The 20,480-nt window shown below is 41.3% G+C and overlaps 1 protein-coding gene across 1 annotated transcript in view; it reads right to left on the reverse strand.

Annotated features, from left to right (window-relative positions):
- Positions 1-20,480, reverse strand: part of clocka (clock circadian regulator a) — a 166,169-nt gene that overhangs the window by 104,739 nt on the left and 40,950 nt on the right. The window contains exon 5 of the mRNA XM_041196182.1: positions 17,132-17,280. Coding sequence (XP_041052116.1) covers positions 17,132-17,280 — 149 coding nt within the window. The remainder of the gene's footprint in view (positions 1-17,131; positions 17,281-20,480) is intronic.

Raw genomic sequence — 20,480 nt, forward strand, 5'->3', positions numbered from 1 at the left:
AAAGTCAAGCCCTGATAGAGCTATGAATGTGAAGTTTGCAATCTTTCAAAAGAATTAAGTCATTGCTTAAAAGACAGGCAAAGCACTGAATTATAATAATTTTAATAAGATTATAATTATTAATATTATAATTATAATAATTTTAATGGTAAATTACTGGCAAAATGAATTATGCTCAGATCTTTAAATTGAAAGTTCAGATATTATTTAATGTTTGATAGAGGCTGTACAAGATTATGACAGGCTTGGATAAGGCAGTTAATGAAAAGCTATTTGCATTTGCTGATGGTAAAATGATTAAGGTATACAGATTTAAGGTTTTGGGCAAGAGCTGCAAGAGATGTGAGGAAGAATTTTTTTTTACACGGCGAGTGGGAATTTGTTACCTACAAGGCTGATGGAAGAGGTGACAAATGATTTCAAAAGGAAATTGGGTGGGCACTTGAAGAAAATGAGCTTCAGAGCTAAGGGGATTGTGCGGTGAATGGAACTCATTGGATTGTTCTCCAGAGAGCTAGTTTGGAATCAATGGGCCTAATGCCTTCTTTGCAGTAATGATTCCATGACTCTATAATGGTAAGTAATTTATTTTTCTTCATTTGATCAGTTTTTAAAATTCTTGCACAGGATATAAGCTTCGCTGGTCATTGCCTTGCAGATGGCCTTGAAATTTATTGTTGGCCCATGTGTCATTGGCTAAGCAGAATAATCCTTTATTTTCCCTAGGCAATCCTATCCTACCAGAAAATCACAAAAAGAGGTACAATTCTTAACCAAGTCTGCAAAATGCTGCTCAACGCCATTCAGAACAAGTCAGACCGCTTGATTGGCATATCTTCCACAAACATTCACTCCTTCCACCACCAGTGTGTACCATCTACAAGATGCACTGCAGAAACTCATCAAGGCTCCTTAGGCAGCACCTTCCAAACACATGACCAATATAATCTAGAAGAACAAGGCCAGCAGACACATGGGAATGCCATCACCTGGAAGTTCCCCTCCAAGCAACTCACCATCCTAACTTGGAAATATATTGCTGTTCCTTCACTGTTGCTGGGTCAAAATCCTGGAACTCCCTCCCTAACAGCACTCTAGGTGTACCTACAACATAGGGACTGCAGCACTTCAAGAAGGCAGCTCGCCACCAACTTCTCAGGAGCAATTAGAGATAAACAGTAAATGCTGGCCTAGCCAGCGATGCCCACATTCCATAAATGAATTAAAGAAAATGATAATTTTCCCAAAACTTATTTTGAAGTTTCACTCACTTAAGCTACACGTTCCTTTGGTGGAAGGATTGTAAAATTGAAGTTGGAAGTCTAACAAGTTCCAGGTACTGCTAATAAAGGGGGGGCTGGGAGATACTGAATTGTGATTGAGCGATTCAAATCAGAGGGCTGGTCTGCACCCATTTAGGGGCATGGGAGTCATGATTATTGACCCAGCCATGCCTGTTCCAATTAAGGCAGGCAGCAAATAATTTTTGTGCTCTTCCTCTTTTCCATGATTTCCGCATGCAACCTATGCAGCTGGGTAGCTGAATGCAGAAGGGATTGTTGTTGGATGTTGAATACCATTCAATGGGTCTGAATGAAGTCTTCATTCTTTTAAGTAGGTTAACTGTTTGTATTTGACTACAAGAACTATGGACATATTGTTAGGAAATAGAGATAGTTTAAATAAGCCATATTTATATTTATGGGTGTTAGGAATGAGTTTTAGCTTTAATGTTTAAGTTTGATTTTTATTTCTGTATCTGTATGTTAAGAAAAGGTCAAATTGGAGGTTTAGTTTCACTTTAAAAGGTGCTTGCATTGCTAATGAGAGTTTTACGATTGTTGCAGCTAAGTTAAACAAAACAAAGTAGAGAAACTAGCTGTTGCCTAGCAACAGGGATCCAGAGAGGCAGATCCCTCCCACTGACACATAGAAAAAACTAGAAACAGCAGTATGATTTTAAAGCTGTTTGAGTTCAGTTGGTTTTGAAAGTGGCTACCAAGAGAGTCTGGGGCAAAGGGGACAGATAACCAGTCCCAAGCTAAAGAAAATACCCCAAATCCAGGGGAGTGGAACAGGAGAACATCCCAAGCAGACCTTCTAGTCAATGGAAGGACAGGAACCTGGAAAAGGTGCTGTTAAGTAAAGTTAAGAGTGAGGGGCAGAGAGAAAGGTTCCAAGCTTCAGATTTAAAGAGACAAAAGCAGCAGAAAGCAGATTTAAAGTGAGAACAGCTTGCAAAAGGCCAGAAGGTCCAAAGAGATGTCTGTAACTCTTTGCTTATGGGCATGTGAAGCAGCGGTACAGTTGACAGCTGAGTCAGTGAGAGGCAGTGTGTGGAAGACAGCTTGAATGCATGTGGTGACCCAGGGGAGAGGAACACTAGAAGGAGAGTTCGAAACCCTGGAGGTGAACTCTTGTGGACGGCATCTGAGAGAAAGTGTTGGGTTTTGGAGAAGATTCCAAAGCAAGTTCTTGAAGAGTGGAGATTGGAAAGCCTCGTGTGAGAGACGGAGTGCAGTGAGACTGGTTGGCTCAAGGTGTGACAAGTGTCTGAGGGGAGTTGAGGAGAGATCCATAGCATCCATCTGGGGTGGCATCTGTCACTTGGTTTTATAGTGTGGTGTGTCTGACCACAGGTTGCTAATTGGTTTACATGGACTGTACTTACTGTGAATTAGACTATGAAATAGATTTTGTAACTTGTGTTATCCTTACAAATCTTTATGTATCTGTAAAGGTATAGTTCTGGGTGGAGTGTTGTAATGCAGTTCATCTTTTCTTATTTAATAAATGTTTTATTCTTTTGTTAAAAGTTCATCAGCTGAGTCTGGTGACTCTGTTCAGTAACTGCTCTCCATGTATCTAAACAAATAAATCAAAAATAGGATCCACCAAGCTGGGTTCCAGCCTGGGATCAGGCTTGTCTAGTGGTAACCTCAGCTGGGGATCATATATACAGTAAAGGTTTCAAGCTAGGAGCTGTCTCCATGCCTGCTTGTGCACAAGGCTCTGTCCAACACAAGACTGACCCCTAGGTGTGGGGCATGTGTTCTCTTACATCACTGAGTGGGCGGTATTGTACTCAGTCCCAAGTTAACCCTATATGTACCAGACCCTTATACTACACCTCTTTCCAAGTCATTATCCAATGAGTTTCAAGTGATTCTAGTTTATCCCATGTATTTACATTGTTATTACTGCTCCATCTCCCCCCACCCAAGTCTCTGAGTTCAAAGGTCAGGAAGCCTTATAACCATCCATATCTCATTTGCTCTATTGTCAGTTGAGTGGCTCTGTTGCTGCAGGCAGACTCTGTTGATTTGGAGGCTGTTCTGGCATCTAGGTATCATCCTTGATGTCTCTCCACTGTACTGTGGAAATGAGTGGTCCAGGGATGAGGAAGGGACGCCTGTTTCTCCTGACTGTTCCCTCTGAGGTGCCAAGCAGGTAGGGACTGAGGTTGATCACTGTCCTTCCTGATGATAGTACCATCTCTCTCCCGAGGTCTTTAATCCAGACCTTGTCATCTTTTCGTAGTTGTGGCAAGCGTCTGATCCGGTAGCTTTTGTTGCAGGCAGAAGCGTGCTTCTGCCTGTAGAACTGCTCTCTTTCTTGGATGTCCTAGTAACCCTTGATTACCGACCCTGGTATTATTTTTTTCCAGCAGGTTTGGAAGTTGTGTGTGGAGTTTTTTGCCCATCAGGAGTTCAGATGCGGCAAAGCCACATTGTAACAGGATAGACCTTTAGGCTAGCAGTGCTGTGGGAAAGTCCTCATTCTTTTTTAGGAGGGCTTTTACAGTACAGGCCTCTCTTTCAGCCTCCCCATTTGGCTGTGGGTATCTCGGGGAGCTGGAATGGTGGTGGAAGCCAGATCTGGCGGTGAAGTGCACAAAGATCTCATTTGAAAATTGTGGGCTGTATCAAACATTATCTCGTCCGGGATGCTTTGGCTCATGAGCATCTTAATTACTGCCTTTGTTGTAGTCATGTGCACTTGCTTCATCACAACCCACCTGGAAAAGTAATCCACCACAAGAAGGAACGATTTCCTGCTGAAGACAAATAGGCCAATGCCCAGTCTCTCCCATGGTCTGGTAGGGAAGTGTGTGTGAATGTACCTCCTTTATTCAAAAAGGGGACAGAAAGCAGGAAACTACAGGCCAGTTAGCTTAACATCTGTCATAGGGAAAATGTTAGAAGCTACAACTAAATATGTTATAGCAGGGCACCTAGGGAAATCCAGGCTGATCAGGCAGAGTCAACATGGTTTTATGAATTTTATTGGAGTTCTTTGAAGAAGTAAGAAAAAGACAGGAAATTACAGGCCAATTAGCCTGACCTCAGTAGTTGATAAGATTTTAGAGTCCATTATTAAGGATAAGGAAGTGCATGATAAAATAGGGCAAAGTCAGCATGGTTTCAATAAGGGGAGGTCATGTCTGACAAATCTGTTAGAATTCTTTGAAGAGGTAATGAGTAGGTTAGACAAAGGAGAGCCAATGGATGTTATCTACTTCCAGAAGGCCTTTGACAAGGTGCCGCACAGGAGGCTGCTCAGTAAGATAAGAGCCCATGGTGTTAGAGGCAAGATACTAGCATGGATAGAAGATTGGCTGTCTGGCAGGATGCAGAGAGTGGGGATAAGGGGGTCCTTCTCAGGATGGTGGCCGGTGACTAGTGGAGTTCCGCAGGGGTCAGTGTTGGGACCACAACTTTTCACTTTATACATTAATGATCTAGATGAAGGAACTGAGGGCATCCTGGCTAAGTTTGCAGATGATACAAAGATAGGTGGAGGGACAGATAGTATTGAGGAGGCGGGGAGACTGCAGAAGGTTTTGGACAAGTTAGGAGAATGGGCAAAGAAGTGGCAGATGGAATACAACGTTGGGAAGTGTGAGGTCATGCACTTTGGTAGGAAGAATAGAGGCATAGACTATTTTCTAAATGGGGAGAGAATTCAGAAATCTGGAGTGCAAAGGGACTTGGGAGTCCTAGTCCAGGATTCTCTTAAGGTTAACTTGCAGGTTGAAGTGGTAGTTAGGAAGGCAAATGCAATGTTGGCAGTTATTTTGAGAGGACTAGAATATAAAAGCAGGGATGTGCTGCTGAGGCTTTATAGGGCTCTGGTCAGACCACATTTAGAATATTGAGAGCAATTTTGGGCCCCGTATCTCAGGAAGAATGTGCTGGCCCTGGAGAGGGTCCAGAGGAGGTTCACGAGAATGATCCCAGGAATGAAAGGCTTAACATATGAGGAACGTTTGAGGACTCTGGGTCTATACTCGATGGAGTTTAGAAGGATGAGGGGGGATCTGATTGAAACTTACAGAATACTGAAAGGCCTGGATAGAGTGGACATGGGGAAGGTGTTTCCATTAGTAGGAGAGATTAGGACCCAAGGGCACAGCCTCAAAGTAAAGGGAAGACCTTTTAGAACAGAGATGAGGAGAAACTTCTTTAGCCAGGGAGTGGTGAATCTATGGAATTCATCGCCACAGAAGGCTGTGGAGGCCTGGTCATTGAGTGTATTGAAGACCGAGATAGATAGATTCTTGATTGGTAAGGGGATCAAAGGTTACGGGGAAAAGGCGGGAGAATGAGAAGGGGTCGAAAAATTTATCAGCCACGATTGAATGGCGGAGCAGGCTCAATGGGCCGAATGGCCTAATTTCTGCTCCTATGTCTTATGGTTTTATAAGTAACGTGTGCTGTGGATAAAGGGGAACTGGTGGATGTACTGTACTTAAGATTTCCAGAAGGCATTTGATAAGGTGCCCCATCAAAGGTTATTAAGGAAAATAAAGGCTCATGGTGTAGGGGGTAACATATTGGCATGGACAGAAAATATTAGCTAACAGGAAGCCGAGAGTTGACATAAATGGGTCTTTTTTCTGGTTGGCAGGGTGTGACAAGTGGTGTGCCACAGGGATCCGTGCTGGAGCTTCAACTTGTTACAGTTTGTATATGACTTGGATGAAGGGTCGCTAACTTTGCTGATGGCACTAAGATAGGTAGAAAAATAAGTTATGAAGCGGACATAAGGAGGCTACAAAGAGATACCGACAAGTTAGGTGACTGGCAAAGATCTGGCAAGTGGAATATAATGTGGGAAAATGTAAGAAAGTGCATTCTGGCAGGAAGAATAAAAAAGAAGCATATTATCTAAATAGTGAGACTGAACAGCACTGAGATGCAGAGGAATCTGGGTATTCTAATGTATGAATTGTAAAAAGTTACAATGTACGTACAGCAAATAATTAGGAAAGCTAATAGAATTCTATCATTTATTGCAAGGGGAATTGAATACAAAAGTAGGGAGGTTATTCTTCAGTTATATAGGACATTGGTGAGACCACATTTGGAGTGCTGTGTACAGAATTGGTCTCCTTATTTAAGGATGTAAATGCACTGGAAGCAGTTCAAAGAAGGTTTACTAGACTAATACCTGAAATGGGCAGGTTATCTTATGAGGAAAGGTTGGACAGGCTCGTCTTATATCCACTGGAGTTTAGAAGAGTAAGAGATGACTTGATTGAAACATATAAGATCCTGAGGGGTCCTGGCAGGGTGGATGTGGATGTGGATGTTTCATCTTGTGAGAGAATCTAGAACTAGGAATCACTGCTTAAAAATTAAGGGTTGCCCATTTAAGGCAGAGATGAGGAGAAATTTTCTCTCTAAGGGTCGTGAGTCTTTGGACCAATCTTCCTTAAAAGGCAGTGGATGCAGAGTCTTTGAATATTAAGGCAGAGGTAGATAGATTCTTGATAAACAAGGGGGTGAAAAGTTATCGGTGTAGGCAGGAATGTGAAGTTGAGGTTGAAATCAGATCAGGCATGATCTTATTGAATGGTGGAGCAGGATCAAGGAGCCGAGTGGCCTACTCCTGCTCCTAATTCGTATATTTGTTTGTATGTGCAGGGATGCAGAGCTCTTTGGTCCTGCCTGTGCAGCACACACAACTGACAGTTTGCTATGGTGTCCTCAATCCTGCTTGGCTACCAGACATTGGATTGGGCTCGTGCCCTGCACTTGGTGATGTCCAGGTCGCTGTAGCGTATTTTTTTGAAGGATCTCCTGCCGAAGGGAAACTGGGATGACCAACCACTCATTGTAGATCAGGAGATTTCCTATGACCGTGAAGTATTTTTGCAGCTTGAACCAAGTTTTCATAGTACAACCACTTGGTTTCTGTTGTGGTCACCCTTGTTGGCAGTAACGGCAGATGCAAGCATACTCCTCATCATGCATTTGTTCCTGGCAAATCTGTTAGAGTTTACTTATGGTTGCTGGTAGGTATCTCCTTGTCAATTAGGAGTACGCTTCCAGCTCTTCAACAAGATTGACATCCTGTTTAGTTAGAAGGCCTACTGTAGCCCTGGAAAGTGTTGTCGTTGCTTGGTTTTCACCTTGGACATATACTGTCTCGAAGGCGAACCTCATGAGGCATAGGTGGAACCTCTGGATTCTGGGAGGCAGATTTGCTGGCTCCTTCTCATCCAGTAATGAGGCTAGTGGCTTACAGTCTGTTTCAATTGTGACCTTGAGGCCGATGAGATAGCTCGAAAAGGTGCCGCATGCCCACATGACTGCAAGGGCTTCCTTTTCTATGATATCGTATCTCATCGCCATGCCAGATAGCCCTCTGGAAGTGTAATACACCGGTCAGTGACTTCCATCCAGTTGTTCCTGAATAGGACCACTCCAAGGCCTGTGGACAAAGCATCTGCTACAGTGGTGGTGGGCATGGATGGGTCGCAGTGAGTCAGAATATCATGGACAGCAACATCGCCTTGATGCAAATGAATGCTTGCTCTTGACATGAGTCCCAGCACCATGCTTGATCTTTCTTAAGCCGATGCCTCAAAGGTTATGTGACCTATGCCGAATGTGGTAAAAACTTTGCCTGCTGATGTCACCATCCCCAAGAATCGCTGGAGATGTGGAATCGAGGATGGGCTGGGAACTCGCTAGTGGCTTTAGTTTTTGGTGGGCCAGCTGTGATGCCTTTATTGCTGACGGTGTGGCCAGGAACCAAACTGATAGTTTGGGGAACTGACATTCCCCATTCATCAGTCCCATTTTAACCCTATATGTGCCAGATCGTTGTACTACAGGGGTCTAACAGTACATGCAGCTAACATATGTAGCTCCACAGTTCGCTGATACCCACTGAAATCCTTAGTAATGGTGGACAGAAAGAGATAGGCCACGTTTTTACAAGCAGACAAGAGTCCCTCAGAGTAGACCTTCCAGAGGAAATGGGCACAGGTGGCAAAGGAGATCAACTTGTAGATCTGGTGCTGAGAACCTTGCAAAAGCAGCACCGTAAGAAATTTAATGACTGCACACAAGATCAGTGAATGCATCTGCAAGGGACGTCATGTCCACCGCACATCAGCCTCTTATGCTGCTCAATGAACAACCAAAACAGTTGTGATGCTATTACAGCACATCTTCTGATTCTTTCAGTACATTCATGGCATGCCTGAGCCAGCACCAGGTAGGTCATACCAGCTGTCAGTGCTATTGTAGGTTTTCAGAGCTCCCTTAGCCTTGGCACCCGAAGCACAATGGAAACCAATTTCTGTGGTCTGAGTATATAGAAGGTGGAGGGGTGTGATAAATCGAATCTTGGAGTGATTGTATTGTGACAAGTACTTACCTTCTTTAAGACATTTATAAATTTATCAATAATTTCTTCTCAGTTTCTGTATGATCAAAGAACAGAGGTGCAAATGTAGAAGATGGGGAGAAGCAGTTATAACTTGAGGAGCACCATTCCACATCAAGCATGACTAAGCAGGAATTTCTCCCACTCTTACTGCCTGCCATGCACATGCTGGGAAGATCAGTAGGTTGATTATCAATCTTTTTAGCTGCATCACGAAGGCTCCTTCCATGGCCAACAAGTCCTGCAGTTGGACTTGAAGCTGGAGCTTCTGGTTGAGGCAGGGCTGCTACCTACTGAGCCACACGACCTCCCTGCAGCATAATATAGGTGACATGAAATTAAGGATACAAAATTAACTTAAGTATTACAATTATTAGAAAAATAGTGACATTAGTTAAAAGATCTGGGAGCAATAGTAGATAGATTCCTTGAGACATGAGGCCTATGTCTGATTTCTGTCAAAATACCAAATGGATTAAGAGATTCTATAAAAACAAAGCATTTATAAAAGAAAGTTATCTGCAAGAAAGGGAAGCATTTTTCTTCCCATGGGCAACTCGGGATGAGGAATGGTGCCAAATTGTTCAGCTGGAGGGATTTGAACTCAATAGGGGAGAGGATGTGCCTTGCTTCCTACTTATTGGGAGAGAGAATTACGCTCATCGGGGTGCAGAGGGGTATCAAAGGATTTCCTGTTTGTTTTGGACTTGCCCCTGGATGTCCAGTTTCTTACTTTAAACATAAAGCCAGACTATTAATGCTATGGTTTATGCACTTCTACTCCTTCATTATCAATAATTGGTTTCTGATTCATTCTTTGTCTGATTTATGGTAGAACAGGCGAGTTTTGGAACAGACATAATATGTGTTCTAAGTGGGAAATGGGGGATTATTGAAATCTTGGCACAGGAGGATCTCTGCAATGGAAACAGAGGCCTAGTTAGCAGTGGGTTATTTTCACTTGTTACGGACTGGAGGGAGATTAATTTAAACAGCCCTGACTTCTCCTCTAACTCACCTGCCCATATACAGAAATGTGTTTTAGATTTCTGATTTCCCTCTTTATAAGTGGTGGTGTAGTTTTCCCAACCCTTCAGTTTGGAGTGATCCATTCCTCTATTAATAATCCCACAACAAACTCAAGATAGGCTAAAATACGGGGGTTGGTTTATTTTACACACAACGCAGGAAGGGGTTTTGCAATGCCAACCCCAATAAAAGAGGGATAAGGGGTACCAGAGTAAGACCACGATAAAAATAGAAAAGTTATGGTTTCATTTTAAATCCAGAGTCCAGAATCAAAAGTCCAATGTGTGTTCACTCAGAGACTAGCAGGCTGAAAATGTTGCAGGGTGATCCGTCTTTCCAGAAGCAAGGACGTCCCCAATGCAAGAGGACACATAAAGATGAATTAGTCTTATAGGCCCAGGTACAGGAGTTCCGAGGTTCCAGTAGTTCTGAGCGGAGATTAGGGACAGGCAATTTACCTGGACAGAGCTCTTTCTGTTGCTGTTAGGTGGTAAAATGGTCAACCGCCTGGGTTCAATTCCACACAGCAATATTACAGGTTCTAGCAGCTTCTGGAGGCCATGTGACATGCTTCCCATTTCTTCTCCAGGTGCTCTGTGGAGGTAGTTGCTCATTTTGTGTATATCTGCAGGACTTAGAGCACAAGTGCTTGCATCAAACGACTCAGCTCATTGTTGGTAGGTGGGAGGGGGGTGGAGGTGGGTGGTGGTGCGGGGAAAGCATTGTTAGCTCACTAGTGATCTGGCAAGAGATTTTATTCCTTATCATGTTTCACCTTTAATGCTAAACTCCACTTTACATGTTATCTCCTTTGTATTTGCAATCTTTTTTCTATCCAGTTCATGGGATTAATTATATTATACAAACTTCCTCTGCGAATTGGATTGCTGCATTTCTTCTTTTCTATCCCCCACCTTTCTTCCATTAGACCTGTTCTCATAAAAGATTCTAATTTCAATACAGCAAAACCAGTAAATTAGGGACTTACAAAAAACTCTTGTTAAGCTGTCCTTTATTTGTAGATGTCCTTATTTTTAAAATCGTCACTGCATGTACAGTAAACAGAATGAGCCAAGTATCCCAGGAATGGCTGTTTCTCCTGCAGCACTTGTCGTTTTCATCATTTGCACCTGGGATCATGCCTAATTGTGGAACCCTGCCAGCGGGATGTGATTTCAGTTAGTTTTCTGTTTGTTGCGTTTCCAAGTTCATTGTCATCCAAAGATTCTTTTCTATTGAGGGAGGAATGTCGTGATCCTGGAAACTGCTAGGGTGGTGGCCTGCATAAAGTGAGCTTAGGATCAGAGTCCCTGGGCAATCTCAGTCAAACTGAAGAGCTTAATGTCCAACAGACCCCTGTCTGGGACCCCCACTCTCTATGTGCTGCAGCTGCTAATGTTTGAAGTGCTGGGGGTGGGTAGGGAGCTCTCAGCAGCACCTGATGTGCTGGTGGAGTAAGATGTGTAGGATTACCAACTCTAGTGGAGGGGAATTCCTGAAGATTTGAATACATTCTGATATGATACCTGATCACGTGACATAACACCTGGTCATGAGCTATTACCTTTGTCTCCCCAGCACCCATGCTACAGTCTCCATCTCTCTTCAGTTTCTCTTTCTCCACCACTTCCAGTTTCCATTCCCCCTAAACCCGAACAACAAACTCTTGAGCACCCCCACCCCCCTACCCATCCGAGTACTGACGCCAAAGGCCACCTAAATACTGACCCCTAAGCTTCCCCTATCTCTGAGTATTCCCAGCTCCTGTCTCATGTAGTTCATTATTCCCTAGAATCCAAAATAGCCAGCCCCAACTCTCCATGCCATTGGGAATTGCAATACAAGCAAGAGATGAGAAATTATACAGTACAGTCCAGTGCAACAGGTACCTGAATGTAATTGGAAGAATGGGAGTTCTTCACCCAGCATCTATTGCAGTAATAAAACATCTCTATTCCTGGGACATAGCTGTGCAAGCATTCAATCCTAGAAATAAACAGTTCTTCTGACGCTAAGGATGATGGTTCAAGAGATCTCTAATCCACAAAAGACATTCCTTTCACCTATTGCTTACTCACACTTAATCTGCTCGTCCCAGTGTTTAAAAGTTGTAAACAGACTTGGTGCATTGAAGGCTGTCCATAATTCTTGCGAGTGTTTGCGATTTCAAGGTGCAGCCTGTTACAATGCAAGTGATATAAAACTGTCAATACGTGCCCATTGTTTGCAGGTGTCCATTTTTTATGGTGCTCAGGTTTCACTGCACTTTGGAGTTCAAATGGTGGGAGGGGTATTCTGTGAACTGAAATTTATGGAATTCTGCTTCATGAATTTACATAGGCTGATGAACCTTCCAATTAATTTTATTTTTAAATTAATCTTCCTAACTTTCACAGACCTGGGGTGTACAGAAAATAATGATCTTTTTTGGGGATTGAGGAAAAATTGTCAAAAAGTGAGGAGCTACCCTATTACACTCAATGAGGGGGAAATTTTGTTTGACAATTTTTTTTTTTTAAAAATAATTAGTGTAGTAGATAAAGGGGAACCAGAAGATATTGACTGCCTTTTGGAAATCCAAAAACACTAAGTTAATATGCAAGGGATCACAGAATTGGGTGTACTATATTAGCATGGATAGAACATTAGTTAACGGACAGGAAACAAAGGCTACGGATTAATGGGCTGTTTTCAAGTTGGCAGGTTGTGACTAGTGATGTGCCACAAGGATCAGTGATGAAACCTCAGCTACGTACAATCTATATTAATGATTAAGACAAGGAGACCAAGGGCAGATATATTCGGCTCAGCATGCGGTGCGTGCCCAACACGCCCAAGCGTGAAATAGCACACGATGATGTCAGGCAAGTGGCCCGACAATTAAGAAGTCCATTCAAGCCATTATTCAATTAATCAACCTGTATTTTTTGCTGTCCGTCCAAGTTGGCGGGCTGGCGAATCAGCCAGGCAGCCTTTGGATTTTTTTAGGAAGCCTCATTCGTGGGTGGGATGAGGTTTCTGTAATTAAATTAAAAAAAAAAAATTTGGGGGGCAGAGTTTTTCAAATTAAGGTGAGCAAGTCTACTGGTGTACGTTTTTTTTCCTGATTTTTAAAAACTTTATTCATTGGTTTAAAATTCTGAAAGCTCCCTGAAGGCAGGGAGCTTTCAGTGCATGCTCCCACAGACATGCGCAGACTTTTGCGCTCGTACTCCTCCTGCTCCCGCCCCCACCCTGGCAGCGCTGAGCTTGTCAGCGCACCTTTCATGCTGGCTTGCTGTTAATTGAGCAGGGTTCAGGCCCGCCCAATCACCTGAAAATCCTGCCCCAAAAGTAACTAACTTTGCTGAAAATAAAAAGCTAGGAGGGAATGCAAGTTGTGACAAGTACACAAACAGGCTGTAGAGGAATATAGACAGGTTAATTGACTGAGCAACAAGGTGAAAAATGGAGTATAATGTGGGAAAGTGTGGGTGTATTCACTTTGGTAATAAGAATAGAAAAGCAGAGTATTTCTAAAAAAAGATGCAAAATTTGTAAATGTTAATGTTGAGGGACTTGGGTGTACTCGTACAAGGAACACAAAAGTTAGCACGCAGGTACAGCAAGCAAGTAGGAAGACAGATGGCACACTTAGCTTTATTGCAAGGGGATTGGAGTAGAAGAATAAAGAATTCTTGCTACAATTACACATGGTTTTGGTGAAACCACATCCAGAGCACTGTACGCAGTTTTGGCTCCATATTTAAGGAAGGATATACTTCACTGGAGGTGTTACAGCAAAGGTTCACTCGATTGGCTCAAAAGGATAAGAGGGTTGTACTTTTGATGAGGGGAATGGGTAAATTGGGCCTATATTCTCTGGAGTTTGGAGGAATAAGAGGTGATCTTATTGAAGCATACAAGATTCTGAAAGACTTGAAAAGGTGGATACTAGAGGCTGTTTTAAATCTAAAACATGGGGGCATGGTCTCAGGATAAGGTCAATAATTTAGGCCTAAGATGAGCAGAAGTTTCTTCGCTCAAAATGTTGTGAATCTTTAGAATTCTCTACCACAGATGATGATGGATGCTCTATCATTAAATATATTTAAGGCTGAGATAGACAGATTTTTAGTCTCCCAAGAAATATGAGGAACAGTCAGAAAAGTGGAATTGAGGCCGAGGATCAGCCGCGATCATACTGAATAGCGGAGCAGGCTCCATGGGCTGTATGGTCTATCCCTGCTCTGATTTCTTATGCTCAATTTGTCACACATTAGCTTTGTTAATTCCATTTGTGGTACTACATTTTGAGACTGTTCTCTCATTTTTAAAATATAACAGGTAGTCACTGTTGTTATTGGCAGAAAATGTGGCAGCCTACTTGTACACAGCAAGATCCACAAACAGCAAATGGATGAGTTATCAGTTAATCTACTTCAGGTGGTATTGGTAAGAGATATGATTTCCTGGATAGAAGAAAGGATCATGTGATTTTTTTTACTTCCATCTGAACAGAAAGCGCCTAGTTTAATGTTGCATCGATAATGTAACACTCCCTTAATACAACACTGAAGTGGCAGCCTGGATTAAGTGCTCAAATCCATCATAGGGTGCAATTCTATTTGTCATATTATAAAAAGGATATAAAGGCACTGGAGAAGGTGCAGAGAAGATTTACAAGGTTGATACCAGAAATATGTGGGTATGCATATCAAGAAAGGATCGATATGCTGGGCCCCTTCTCTCTTGAAAAAAATTGGACAAGGTATTCCAAATTATGAAAAGTTTTGGTAGCATGAATGCAGAGAGAATGTTTTAGTGCTCAAATCCATCAACTCCATTTTTGTGCCTTATAGTCAGAGTGCTACCAACTAAACCAAGCCTCAATGATAGCTGGGTTGATTTTTGGGAATTTGGGTCTAAAGTCAGATGTAATCAACCTTCTTGCACAATTTGTCACAGGTTCTTACTAAACCTGATCCTGCAGTTACAGTCTCAGGATGACAGCACAACAACAGGCCATTTGGCTCAACCAGTCCATGCCAGTGTTTATGCTCCACTTGAGCCTCTTCCCATCTTTCTCATCTAAATCTAGCATCTATTCCCTTTCTTCGTCACCCACCCCCCCCACCATATGCTTATAGAGTTTTCCCTTAAATGCATCTATACTATTTGCTTGAACAGCTCCCTAGTAGTGTTTCACATTCTCACTACCCTCAGCAGTTTTCTTCTGAATTCCCTATTGGATTTCTTGATGACTATCCTGTATTGATGGCCTCTAGTTATGCTCTTCCCCACAAGACAAAACATTCTCGCTACCAAAACTTTTCATAATTTGGAATACCTCGGCCATTTTCTTTCAAGAGAGAAGGGGCCCAGCATATCAATCCTTTCTTGATATGTATACCCACACATTTCTAGTATCATCCTTGTAAATCTTCTCTGCATCCTCTCAAGTTCCTTTATATCCTTTTCATAATATGGCAACTAAAATTGCACACAATATTCTTCAATGTGGTTGAACCAAGGTTCAATTAGAGGCTTGGCATAACTGCCCTACTCTTCAATAATATCCCTCTACAAATAAAGTCTAGTGTTTGGTCTGCTTTTTTAATGGCCTTCCTAACCTACGGCATAACTTTTAGTGATTGATGCATCTGTACTCAGATATTCCTTTGTTCTTCCAACCCACCTAGACTTGCACTTTGCAAGTGACCTCCCTATTCTTCCTACCAAACTATATTACCTCACATTTGTGTGGTGAACTTTATTTACCAGTTATAAGCCCAATCTACAAGTTTATAAATGCCCTCCTATAATTTATTGCAATCCTCCTCTGTATGATTCTCTCCTCCAATTTGGTGCCTTCGCAAATTTAGAAATTGTGTTTTCAAGTCTAAATTGTCAATGTAAATTGTAAACAGCAGTAGTCTCAGCACTTATCCTTGTGGAACACCACTAGCCACCCTCTATCACTCTGAATAATTATCCTGTAGTCCCACTCTCCACTTTCTGTCTTGAAGCCAGCTTAGAAATACATTCTGCCATTTGTCCCTTGATTCCTCATTCCCTTATTCATTAGTCTATTACAGGGCATCTTATCAAAGGTCCTGAAAATCCAGATAAATTACATCTGTTGCATTACCATTGTCTACGCTTGCTGTTACCTTCTCAAAAAAATTCAATAAGGTTAGTCAAGCAAGATTTTCCTTTTTAAAATCCATGCAGACAATTCATTATCATACTTCTCATTTCTAGATGTTATTCTATTCTCTCCTATGGTGAGGATTCCATTATTTTTCCTACAACTGATGTCATGCTGACTGGTGTATAATTTCCTGGACATGTTCTATCCCCCTTTTTAAAATACAGGAAATGTATTAGCTATCTTCCAGTCCTCTAGCACTGTACCTTTTTCTAACATTTTTAAATATGTGTAGCAATGCCTCTGCTCCCTCTTCCCTTGATTCTTTTAAAATACATGGATGCAATCCATTTGGACTATACCTTAATCTTTTTGAGCTTTTAAAGTTTTTCTCGATATATCCCTTTTTTATTTTGAACGCACTCATCTCATCACTCAGTACCATGTCAAGTCCAAAGATTCAGGAAGCTGAGAATCCTTTCTACTTAATTTTTTTGTTGTTACAAGGACTAAAGCTTAGTTCTGGCTAATCCTACAGCTCATTCCAATTTTAACTGGAGGAAAAAAAAGTACCAGTAGCAGCAACCAGGGATGTGTCTCATATCAGCAGGACAGCAAAGCACAGTCTCTTTTGAAGCTGGATATTGGCATGCACGAGCTCCTTGGTCTATTTTTCTTTTAAGTAAATCATCCAGGTCAAGATCAGAATACCAAGATCCAAGCAAGAAAAGCAATGCTGCCAACTGAATGCAACAAAAAAAAATCAAAAAGCGATCACAGAGTCAGAGTCACCTTGGCACAGAAGGCAGCCATTCAGCTCATCAAATCAATGCTGCCTCCTTGTAGAGCAACCCAATCAGTCCCATGACCCTGCTGTATCCCTGTAGCCCAGTAAGTTTATTTCCCTCAAATGCCCATTTAAATTTCCTTTTGAAATTATTCATTATCTCCATTCATACCACCATCACAGACAAGTTCCAGGTCATTAATTGCTGTGTAAAAAAAGTTCTTCATCTCATTCCCCCTTGCTGGAAGATTAGTTGTATAAATTTAAAGGGTTTATGGTCCCGAGTGTGAATTTTCCATTGTGATATAAAGATTTTCCTATTTGTACGTGATGAGTAAATAAAAATTGCCTTTATGATCTTAATCTATTTTAAAAATTAAATACCCACCAAATTACTAGCATGAAATAATGAATCCCCCAATTACCGCCTTTCCCTCCCCAATAAATTTAGCACACACTTAAGATATTTGTTAGCATAGAACAGAGTAGAACACAGTAACTACCTTTGTGCTTCTGTAAAAAGTCAATTGTTTTCTGTAATATTGTTGATTTATCCATTTTCCGAGTATTACCAGGTAGCATGGAGCCAAGTTCTTTGATCAGCACATTGAATTGGTCTCGTCGTTTCTTCTCAGATTTGTTCCTAGACACTCTTAAGGACACAAGAATATTTCTAATAGCAAATTATATTCATAAATACAGATAATTCATCCAAGATTCTAAAAAAATATATTTTTGACCTTTAAAAATGCTTCAAATGATTTTCTGAATTTAGATGGTTATATCTTCAATAAATAATTTAGCAACTTTGCTAAATTAAATTAATTTAAAGCTATGAGTGAAAGAATGAGCAAGTGGACAAGTAACTGTTCAAAAGTCATAATGGCTTACTGAGGGTCCAGTAGCTTTATTCTACTGCATCATAACAGAAAAGGCAAATTATGGTGAAATTTTAGATCTTTATGTCTCTTGTGACTTTTTTCCTTCCCATTCCTAACTCCACCACTTTATGAAGTTGCTTATTGTATTCAATTCTGCTGGTCCAAGCTTGTTGAGACATGTCCTCAATCTTCTTTCTGCTTGTAACTGGCACTATTTACATAAATGTATTAATATTTGCTTCAATTCAATGAATGTAGAAATCATGCATAAAATATCCTGAGAGACTTTATAGGCTCATTTGTCCCTTTTTCAGCTAAATCTTTTTTCTATTTTGGTAATTTAATTTCACATCAAAATAGCCTGGAAAATGTTTGAACAATTGAAATAAAATAACTTTATGTATGATAAATTGGTGGCGAATGGAAATAATATAAATATGTAAATCTTTAAAGCCAAAATTTTCAAATAATTTTCATTGAAATTCAGCAGCTATCTCAAGTAATTCAGCCACTGTATGTGAAATAGAAATGCTGAAATAATTAGGCTGGTAAATTGATCATTATTCCAACAGTTAAAATAACTTTCCAAAGCATTGATAGAAAATTTAACTACCATCACAAGAAACCTCCATGAATTGCTATGTTTGATTCAAAAGATGGCAGCGAATACGTTTTTACATAATTTTCAAAAATATAAGCAAGCAGATGAGGTGCAACATTTAATTCCATGTTGATGTGGAGTTACCAAATCATAGAAATATACAGAAGTTCAGAACACAGAAACCAGCCATTCGACAAACTGTTTGAGCCAACATTTGGTGCTCAAAATAGTCAAACCTTGTAGGGATCACACAACATCCTATCCAGCAATGCTATTACTGGTTTTATTTTGTTTGTTGCGCTCTGAAAACCATATTATTTATGAACAATATCATCTGGTCTAGTTAGTACATCCTTCCCCCATTACACCTAATCTCACCAATGCCAAATTCCTGTTTTTGCACATCAATGGTAAAAGGGTGGTAAAAGGGAAAGGCCGATTAGGAACCAAAAAGGGGATTTACACAGAGACAAGAGGCATGGCTGAGGTGCTAAATGAATACTTTGCATCTGTCTTTACCTACGAGGCCATGGTGCCCAGGCCACGGTGACAGAGGAGGAAACTCAGTCACTAGAAGGGCTTAAAATTGATAAGGAGGTGGTATTGGATAAGCTGTCCGTATTTAACGTTGATAAGGCACAGGGACCGGATGAAACGCATCCAAGAATATTGAAGGAAGTGAGAGTGGAAATTGCAGAGGCACTGGTAATAATCTTTCAATGTTCCCCAGATTCTGGGGAGATGCCAGAGGACTGGAGAATGACAAACATTACGCCCTTATTCAAAAAAGGTTGTAAAGATCTGCCCTGCAATTACAGACCATTCAGTTTAATTTCGGTGGTGGGGAAACTGCCAGAAACAATTACTCGGGATAGAATTAATAGTCACATGGAAAAACGTGGATTGATTAGGAAGAATGGATTTGTTAAAGGAAAATCATGTCTAACTAACTTGGAGTTTTTTTAAAGAGGTAACAGAGATGGTTGATGAGGGCAAGGCCTTTGATGTGGTGTATATGGACTTCCAAAGGGCATTCAATACAGTGCCAAACAACAGGCTTGTGAGGAAAGTTATAGGTCATAGAATAAAAGGGGCGGTAGCAATGTGGATACAAAATTGGCTTGAGGAATAAGAAACAGTAATGGTTAATGGGTATTTTTTGGGCTGGAAAGAGGTTTGTAGAGGTCGATATTGGGACCCTTACGCTTCCTAATATGTAAACTCTGAGAACAATGTAGAACTTCAAAAGGACATTGACATATTGGTGGAGTGGACACATAGGTGGCAGGTGAAGTTCAATGCGGGGAATTGTGAGGTGATACGCTTTGGTACAAAGAACATGGAAAGACAGTATAAAATAAAGGATACTATTCTAAAGAGTGTGCAGGAGCAGAGAAACCTGGGTGTATATGTACATAAGTCATTAAAGGTAGCAGGACAGGTAGAGAGCTGTTTCTAAAGCATACAGAATTCTAGGCTTCATTAATAGGTGCATAGAGTACAAGAGCAGGGAGGTTATAATGAACTTATATAAGACACTATTTAGACCTCAGCTGGAGCACTGTGTACAGTTCTGAGCGCCACACTATAGGAAGGATGTGAACACATTGGAGATAGTGCAGAAGAGGTTTACAAGAATGGTTCCAGGGATGAGATACTTTAGTTATGAGGAAAGACTGGAGAAGTTGGGACTGTTTTCCTTGGAGAAGAGAAGGCTGAGAGGAGTCTTGATAGAAATTTTCAAAGTCATGAGGGGTCTGGATAGAGTAGATAGGGAGAAATTGTTCCTGCTCGTAAACGGATTGAGAACCAGAGGGCACAGTTTTAAAGCGTTTTGCAAAAGAAGCAAAAGGTGGTAAGAAAAAAAATTTTTTACACAGTGAGTAGTTAGGATTTGGAATGCACTGCCTGGAAGTGTGGTGGAAGCAGGCTCAATTGAGGCATTCAAGAGGGCATATTATCTAAATAGAGATGATTATCTAAATTGAAACAACGTGCAGGGTTATGGCGAAAAGGCAGGAGATTAGCAGTAAGTTAAAATACTCCGAGAGCCGGTGCCTTTCTGAACAGCTCTAATCAGTCCACAAGCGTGACCCTTAGGGCAGAAATTTTCGCTCGGAGGCCACGCGTGCACCTGACCTGCTCGAGCATGAAACGACACACATTGACTTTGGCCGAGAGTGCCGGCATCAATGTGTAGTTGCGTGATAGTTTGGTCGGCGGGCACACTGCCGGCTCTGGTGTGTGCCTGCCAACAATTAAAAGGTCTATTAAGGCCATTAAGTAATCAATTAAATTAGAATTTTCACTGCCTAACGGTTGGTGGGCAGGCCAAAAGGCCCAAGTGGCCTTTGCATTTTTTTTGAAACC

The sequence above is a fragment of the Carcharodon carcharias genome, chromosome 1 (genome assembly GCF_017639515.1).
Source record: "Carcharodon carcharias isolate sCarCar2 chromosome 1, sCarCar2.pri, whole genome shotgun sequence".
Taxonomy (NCBI): Eukaryota; Metazoa; Chordata; class Chondrichthyes; order Lamniformes; family Lamnidae; genus Carcharodon; species Carcharodon carcharias.